Source organism: Aspergillus viridinutans (assembly GCF_018404265.1).
Source record: "Aspergillus viridinutans IFM 47045 DNA, scaffold_8, whole genome shotgun sequence".
Classification (NCBI taxonomy): Eukaryota; Fungi; Ascomycota; class Eurotiomycetes; order Eurotiales; family Aspergillaceae; genus Aspergillus; species Aspergillus viridinutans.
The window spans coordinates 1,580,481-1,589,668 of record NW_025091224.1 but is presented as its reverse complement, the minus strand read 5'-3'; the positions used below and the strand labels follow the sequence as shown (position 1 = coordinate 1,589,668).

At 35.2% G+C, this 9,188-nt stretch overlaps 1 protein-coding gene across 1 annotated transcript; it reads right to left on the bottom strand.

The window, feature by feature from the left end:
• Positions 1–3,702: 3,702 nt before the first annotated feature.
• Positions 3,703–4,236, bottom strand: Aspvir_009550 (uncharacterized protein; the record flags this gene model as incomplete). Its single annotated transcript, XM_043272691.1, has 1 exon — positions 3,703–4,236. The coding sequence occupies one exon, from the start codon at positions 4,234–4,236 to the stop codon at positions 3,703–3,705; it is 534 nt and encodes a 177-aa protein (XP_043128626.1).
• Positions 4,237–9,188: the final 4,952 nt, after the last annotated feature.

Here is a 9,188-nt window from a genome sequence, read left to right as displayed (position 1 = left end):
TTTAACTTAATAGTTATAGAATCCTAGATTAAGTTAATTATCTATTCTTAGAAGAACTACTAGAAATACTTAGTATTTTAGTAGTCCTCTATTAATAATTCTCTAACTTTACTATATCATCTCTACCTATAGATTAATTCTATTTATAAGATTATAGTAATAATTTTAAATTTATTAGGTCTATACTTCTTTAGAGCTCTCTAAAATATATATTCTATATCTTAGATCTATTCTTCCCTCTTTTAGAAGAAATACTTTAAGATAAAAGTAGGGAGATTCTTAAACTTAATCTCTTATTTATTCTTAAAGAGAATATAGATATTATTTTAATAGGTAATTAATTTATATTTAGGTTTATTAGTAGACTTCTGTATCTGCTAGTTCTTTTTAAGTATAGTAATATATTAGAATAGCTATTAGATTTCCTTATTAGATATCTAGTAAGGCCTTATAGCTATAGAAGAGGATTTACTTCTCTTAGGAGGTATATTATCTATATTCTCCTATTATTTAGTTAGTATATTACTAAGAGATTCCTATAATTAAGGTAGAGATATAGGAATAACCTCCCTTAATATATTAATATTAGCAGGCATCATAACTAATACTAAGGTAGTTAAAGAGGAAGGATTAGAAATTATAAGGATAATCTACTAGATAGGGTAGATAAGCTTATTAACTAGGTAAGCCTCTTAGAAATAATAAAGAATAGGGTACTTAGTTAGAATAGTATAGTAGAATAGTAAATTAGTTAATAATAAGACTAATTCTTATCTTTCTAACCTATTAGATAAGGGGGTCTATATATATCTTTATTAATAATATATTATATTTATAGTAGTCTTTCGCAAGCATCTTAAGGTATGAAAATAGGTAATTAAAAACAGTATGCTTAATGTAGCTATCTGTAAGCATAATATGAATCAAGGGAGAATGACACAGAAGCTATACTTAATCCATTACAGTTAATTAATTAAGTATTAAGTTAGATAATAAGCTAAGTAAATTTAATAATAATAATAAGATCCCTAATTACCTAAAATATAGTGTAAGTGCTGATCTTTCTAAGGAGAATATTATTATAGGAAAAATGTAATATTAAGCACCTTATAGATATAGTTATATAGCTATAAACTAGGCAGATGGATTAAGATAATTCTATTTAGTATTCTCTATATTTAGATTAGGGCTATTAAATAATATAATAAAGAAAGGCCTAAATATATCTATAAAATAACTTTATTAAGATGAAATACCTCCTCCCCTAAATAACTAGAAAGAGATGTAAAGGCATCTGTTAAAAGAATTCTTCTAGGCTACTATAGAGTTAGAATATAATATAGTAGTAGCTAGAGGGACTTTTTAGAAGATATAAATACTAATTAGTAAGAAGATTATTCTATTAAAATAGGTTTTTATATATAAATTTAATTAAGAAGGCTATTTAATTAAGGTAAAGGCCTAAATCTATATATAAGATAACCTATAAGAGATAATATAAGATAATACTAGAGCTATTACCCTAGTAGTAAGAACCTTTCAGACCTTAATAGCTATTATAGTAGTATTTAATCTAGATATCTAATAAATTAACACTATTAATGTATTTATTAATAGTAAGCTAGATAAGGAAGTATATACCTAGATAGTAGAGGGATTCTTTAAATATAGTTATATTTATCTATTAAAATAAGCTCTTTATAGGCTAAAGAGGTTATCCTAACTCTAGTAAAAGGAGATTTTAAAAGTCCTTAATAAATTAGGCTTATAGAGAATTAATATAGACTCCTATCTTTATATAAATAATAAGCTCATAATTATAGTGTTTATAGATAATATACTAATTCTATACTACTATAAAAGTAAGAAGCATGCAGATAATCTAATTTAGAAACTATAAATATAATATAAATTTTATAATCTAGGTAAGGGAGATACCTTTCTAAATATTAAGATTATATAAGATTAGATAAAATAGAAGCTTTAGCTTAGCTAATAGAGCTATATTAAAAAGATTATAGCTAGATATTATCTTAATTTAACTAATAGGAAGCCTTACACACCTATAATAAATAATCTTAAGCTATATAATAGAAAGATAACTATTAATAAGATATACTATTACTAATCTAAGATTAGATTAATTCTCTATACTGCAGTAATCACTTGCTTAGATATTATAAAGATAATATCTAATCTATTAAGATATCTATTAAATCCTAGACTAGCCTATTTTAATAYAGCTAATTATATRCTCTTATATYTTAATACTATAAAGGACTTTACATTAGAATTTAGAGGTGATCTATCTAGGAATATCTTTATTATTATTAGTAATACTATCTATATAGACTAATTAGATTATAGTAGTAGTAATAGATATCTTATAAAGCTATTTAGTACTATAGTAGATTAGTAAGTAGCTAAGTAATATATAGTTACTATATTAATAACTAAAGCTAAATTACTAGCTATCTTAGAGGTAGTAAAGAATATATTCTAGTAGAAGTAACTATTCCTAAATATTAGATTTAATCTAGAGTATAAGATATTAATCTTATATAATAATTAGTAAATTATTAGCTTGCTATAAAGTGAAGAGCCTATCATCTAAACTAGGCTTTAGTATATTAATATATACTAATACTAGCTATAGTAAGAGGTCTAATTAGGCTAGATATTAATTAATTAGATTAAAATAACTAATATACTAGCTAATAGCCTTACAAAGATTCTTCCCTAAAATAAGCACTCAGAATTCTGTAAGATAGTAGGGCTTATTAGCTAATTAGAAGCTAGAGATTAGGAGCTTTAACCTTATCTTATATTTATAATTTAACTTATCTTATTAATTAAATAGATATAGCTTTAATAGCTATAGAATTAATATTAAATATAGCTTCACTTAGTAGCTTAGCTAGGGGGGTGTATTAAATTAAATTATAGCTTACTAAATAGAGAAATTCAGCTATTCCTTTGTTTAATCTTTCTATATAGGGATTCAGCTAAGATGATTATAAAATTACTAGAATTCTATGGAATTATGATTATAAATTAATCTTGTTAATACAGAATCATTTTAAATCTGAATACCTTCATTTCTTAAAGCATAAATAGTGCCTCAATAGTTGTTCATTAGAAAGAATTAGACCTTTATTTAATTTTGATCTTACATATAAATTCTTAGTCATTTCAAAACATTACTAGCGTAGTTGAATTCAAAAATAAAACTAACTGACCGTCCCCATCTGAAGGAAGAATCATTACGGTGAGTTGCGCATGTACACTGCAAGATTTCAAAATATGCATAAAGCTGCGATATTAGAAACATATTTATGCCCAAATTGTGAAAATCTGTCTATACATCACACACTACAGCATACTGTTCCCGTAATGGACCAAAGGCAATTTTTTTGTAGAGAGTGTATAGCTAAAGCTAAGTGCATTTAAGGAAAGGAACGTGACGCAAGCTGTCACAAGCTATCATAACTTTTATCATCTTAGACAAAAGCAGCAAAGACTCACGGCACGCCGTCCCTATCCAGACATGGTGTAAATGTGAACTCCATGAGGGTGATCAGGACTGCTTGCATTGCAGGTGCATCGACATCCGCGAGTCCAGATTGGTTCGGAAAAAAACCAAGCTGTGTCCACAGCACTTAGGTCTTTTGGCCACTATTTCAGGTCGAGTTAGTTACCGCCTCAAGATACATCCTGGATTCCACGTACATCATTTGGTTTCAGGTTGATATTGGCTCTTCCATGAGTGATTTCACACAAACCATTGAAATCGTCTCCAGGATATCGGCAGAGACCAAATGATTGGGTAACGTTGTGCTCATGAAGTAATTCTTGAAAGCGCTTCATGAAACGTAATTCTCCCTCCCCGATAGTCAGGCCCTTCCCCTCCGAGAAATAGAACTCAGTCGGTTTGAATTCACCATCAGAGGAGACTGCCCAGATAGCGGGCTGAGGAGGTTTCACTCCGGAGACATGGCATGTGTTCCAAGGTACAGATGTACCTTCGTAATCAACAAGCATCTCACCAGGCTCGAGGTCAAAATGACGGTGAAGCATGGCGAGACCAAACGTGCGATCCATGCCCTGCTCAATGAAGAATTTTTTGAAGACATCTTTCACAAGGTCATCGCCATTCAGCTTCATAAAGTTGGTGCGTGCAATCGCCAGGGAGGGAAGGGTCTGAAAATGGTCGACAGAGTATTCACCGATGGACATATTGGGCAAGGAACTTTAACTCAACAAGCTCAGGATTTGAAGTCGAGATATACTGATGTGAAGAGCCAGCGTTAGATTCGCTCTGGGGACCTGCTATTGCTTGAAGGGAGAAAATTGTAAAATGACGGGGAAACTCCACCTTTTATAATCTGCAGACCCGGATAAGTCCATTAAATGTTTGTGGCATATTGCGTATTTACAGCTTTCAACGCCTCCCGTGAAAACATTTTGTTGTCCATTGTGGATCCTATAATCTGCACGTAGAGCCAAGACGTTCGACTTTCTGACAGCTGCGGGACGAAAGTGGGGCTGCATAGGGTCTTGGATTACTCAAATATCGTGTGTCTCCCTCCGTTTCTTCCTCCATTTCTTCCTCCATCTCTTCCTTCCTCCATTTTCTTCCTTCCTCCATTTTCTTCCTCCATTTTCTTCTTCCATCTCTTCCTCCGTTTCTTCCTTCCTCCATGTCTTCCTCCATTTCTTCCTCCATCTCTCCCTCCATCTCTATGTCGACCCTCGCGTCACGCATCCATCCTTGTGCCACCTTCTCCACTACGGTTTCGTCAAAGGCTCTACGGCAAGACAAGATCAAAAAGGCTGCCTTTTTTTTTACCGTTGAGGCGTCATAGCGACATGTTTTGGCTTAGTAGCACACCCTGTAATAGGATTAAGTGGATGATTGGGAGGAAGAGGTAATATCCGTCCCACTGGAAGGCGTAACTTAGTGACCTACTCCTCGATCAGTTAGAGAAAGCTTTGCCAAGGCAGCTGCTATGTGCCGAGTATTATGGAAGAGTCCTTCAAGCCAGATTTTGGAAATTCAGAACATTTTATATATATTTAAAATGGACACGAACCGTCCCTGACCAAGTAGAAAAACTCCAATGGATTCCCAGCTGTTATTCCAGCTGACTGCGTCAACGATAGCATCAATTTGCTGCGGGTCAAGTCTTGCCCTCTGGCTCATGTCGATCAAGGCTATGAGCTGGCAAAGACTAAAAAATGAACCACTCATCGCCGCTCAAGCCGTCATAGGTGCTTTCATCTTCCTGGGATCAATCATATCTGTTCTGCTTTCAATTTTGAGAGCAAACCTAAAGACCAGTAGGTTGCTCCTTTGGCCAATTCAGCTTCCTCTCTAACCATATATCAGATCTGCCTTGGCTGATACTGCAGCTGGAAATAGGCAGTATGCTTATTTTGCTCATTTTAAATGAGGTGAGGGTGACGAAATAGAAGGAGAGCGATACTGACGTCTGCCAGTATCTGTGTGTTTCTACTCTACAACACTGGGCAGCCCATATGATATCTGCCTTATTATCCTTGGGTGCAGTCACTATTCTATCACTTTCCGTCTCTTTTCCGGTGCGTGTCAACTGTGCTCTACATATTGTGTGTGCTTTATTAACCAAAAGATGCAGGAGCAGCGCAGCATTTTATTTTCTTTATTTATCATCATCGCCTTTGCTGGCCTCAGCTTCATTCATGCCCAAATTATTAGGGCGTGGGTTATATGCATGAGGCCATGGCGTATGGATACAACTACATTTAAATCATTTTGGCAGTATCCGTGCCCCGCAGCTGCCAGGCACCAACGAGCCTTGTGGATAGCGTCCACTGGCTCTGTAGTGTTGTTTTTTATTTCATTAGGCTTGACGATACTTGCCTGCGTACGAACCAACCTGCAGACTCAAATTGTGACAGTAGATATGTCCACTAAACCATCGTCATAAGTTACTCACATACTGCATAGATCCAAATCGCCATAACAAGCCTAAGAAAGGTGGTCATTTCATCTTGCCTTCTTCAAGCTCCTTAGAACAACGTGGGTGTATTACTTTCGCACAAACACGCTTAATAACAAGGACATATGAACGCACGAAAGAATGAGGCTGTGTGTGATGATTCATAGGTGTTTGATATTGATGCCTTGTTCCTTAGGCAGATCTGCATGCTTCTACTATTTAGATCACTCTCTTGCCATCCTTCCTTCTTCCTTCTCCTCATGCTTAGTTGCTTCCTGAATGCTACTATGATTGATTCTGAACCTTTCGTACCTGAGCGTAACACTGTGGAATATCCATGCCTGTGTATCCTTGGTGTTATTGCGACGGCACCTTTCCCCTTCAGGACGCACTAAAGTGCTGTCCGGCCAATGGCCGGCGGTATCCGGGGGCCCCCTCCCGTACCCAACTTTCCCCCAAAGAGGAAAGGTCGAGACTCAAGTCTCAACTTTTTGGGGCAATGTTACAAGTAGAGTGGGGACACTCTTCCAAAAAGTTGCTCTCTTCGGATCATTACTTGATCCGCCCGACTGTTGTCTCGGAAAATCTCGCATTCCAAGACTATCTTTCACTACGGAGGCGTGCACCAAAAGTGTTGACCCACACTAGTAAGCTTGGCTGTATCCGGCTGACGCAGCCCCCCTAGTAATTTGTATGGTAACGCATCTAAAGGGGAAAATCTTTATTTATATTCTAGTATTCAACTCTTTGATACTATCCAAAGTCAATATTTTCATCAAATCTATTACTTACCATTCCTAAGAATGGCTATCATCCAGTTGAATTACGCATTCAGATTCTCAGGCTAGTAGCCTGGGGTAGGGTGGTTATTTTCACGGGTTGGGCCGGGTTCCCCTATCTTTAGAACCCAACCCACCGGGTTCGGGTTCTAGATTTCTAGGGCCCAAACCCAGCCCATAACCCACGGGTTCTAGGGTAGTGAACCTAAATAGAACCTAAAGAGCCTAAAAATCACTCTCTGCCTGCCTAATCTAGTTAGTATGTATTTAATTTTTCAATACCATACTAGTATCTAGTATATATATATATATATAATATGATTATATATATAAATATAGCATATTAGTATAGAATCTAATGTATTCTAATTACTAGGTATTATAATTAAAACCCATTTTTAGAACCCAAACCCTAGATGGGTTCTAATTCTAGAACCTAACCGGCCCATGGGCCCTAGAACCTAAACCCGAACCCAGCCCATGGCGGGTTCGGGCCGGTTTGGGTTCAGGTTCTTGGGTTGGGTTTAACCACTCTAGCCTGGGGTATTGATATTAAGGAAATTGCTAATAATCTAGAGGTTCCTCCTCAATCTATCTGGAAGATGATTTAACGCGCTAAAGACTGTGGATTCAGCCCTGGAAGATGTGAACGCATTTAAATAGAATATACTAAGGATGCTAAATAATCTAGCCAGCCTAGGGAGATAACACCTAAGAAGGAGAAAGCTATTATTAAATCTATATCTAAGGACCATAATAGAAGGGAGAAATTATCTAAAATTCTAGCTTATAAGGCTAGTATATTACACTCCTCTGTTTTATAGATTCTTAAGTAAAATAGATTTATTATTACAAAGCCTTCCTAGAAGCCTGGACTAACTAAAGCTACTAAGGCTAAATAACTTAAATTCTACCTAGATTACTAATACTAGACCCTTAATAATTAGAAGAATATTATCTGGATAGATAAAACTGCAGTAGTTCTAGGCCACCAGTATGGATCTATATATGTATAGTAAATAGTTAAAGATTAATATAATTTAATATATATATAGAGGTGTTGGAAAGGTGCATCTAATTTTATAGTTTAGGTATATTTCTCTTATAATAAAAAAGGCCCTATCTATATCTAGGAGCCTGAGACTTTATAATAGAAGAAGTAGGCTAAGATAGAAATTAAAGCCTTAAATTAGGAGCTTAAGCTTATCTACTATACTAAATAAGAGATAAATACTACTATAAACTACTTTCATCTCTGCAGAATTAGGGGGTGTAAGCCTATATAGAAGTAGAATAAGAAGAATAGTAAATATATTTAGAAGGTAATAAAAGATAGAATAGATTAGTAGAGATATTAAAAGATAAGTTCTCTTAGAGGTTCTTCTAATCTTAGTAATTTATATACTAATCTAGAATCTCTCTCTACTAGAAAGTTCTAATTCTAAAGCTTATTTCTTTTATAAAAGAATACTAGAAAGATTAACCTAATACTATTATTCTTAAAGATAAGGCCCCAGCTCATATCCACCATAGTCAATAGTGTATATATAATATCTATATAGTTTAATAGCTCCTAGATTGGCCAGGGAATTTACCTAATTTAAATGCTATTAAACTATACTAGCTATTTCTAAAGAGATAGACCACTATATATAGAGCCCCTTAGGATAAGAAGACTAGTAAAGCTATCTAGATAAAGGTATAGAATGAGCTTCCTTAGGAGAAGATTTAGTAATAGATTTAACACCTTATTTACTATATCTAGGAGGTTATCAAGCTGCAAGGAGGGAATAAATACTAAGAGAGGTAAGATAGGCCTAAGTATAATTAGTTAGGAAGGCAGCTTAGGGGACAGCTATCTAGATGTTAAGATCTAGACCTAGACTGGGAAGACATCTGAATAGCTTTATATCACTATTATAGATAGATTCATTTGAATATTTTTCCTTCTAGACGTGTTGCCATACAAATTACTAGGGGGCTGCATCAGCAGGATACAGCTAAGCTTACTAGCATGGGTTAATACTTTTGGTGCACGCCTCCGTACAGTCAAGCCCCTTCCCTTTAAGCTGAACTATAAGGTAGCCAAACAATACCAACTCCTCTGCTGCAGCTGGTTCTGCAGGTTTCATGCCCATCAACACCACTAATATGCCCCCTGCAGCTATTTCTATAGCTGCTGTAAAAGCCACCACCCCTAATGTAACTACTGTGCCTGCCCCTGACTGCCCCCCTGATGAATGGGCCGCGTTTAGAGTTGCATTTGGTGCGAGTTCGGGTGAGTTCAACCTTAGGTGGCACTGAACCGCTGCAGTTTTGGGTTGAAATTTTAGAACTTATAACTAAATTAAACCTGGTGTGATTTGGTTATGGATTCACTGTAAAAACCCACTGCTAGGCCTAGCTAGGCCTAGCTAGGCTGATCATA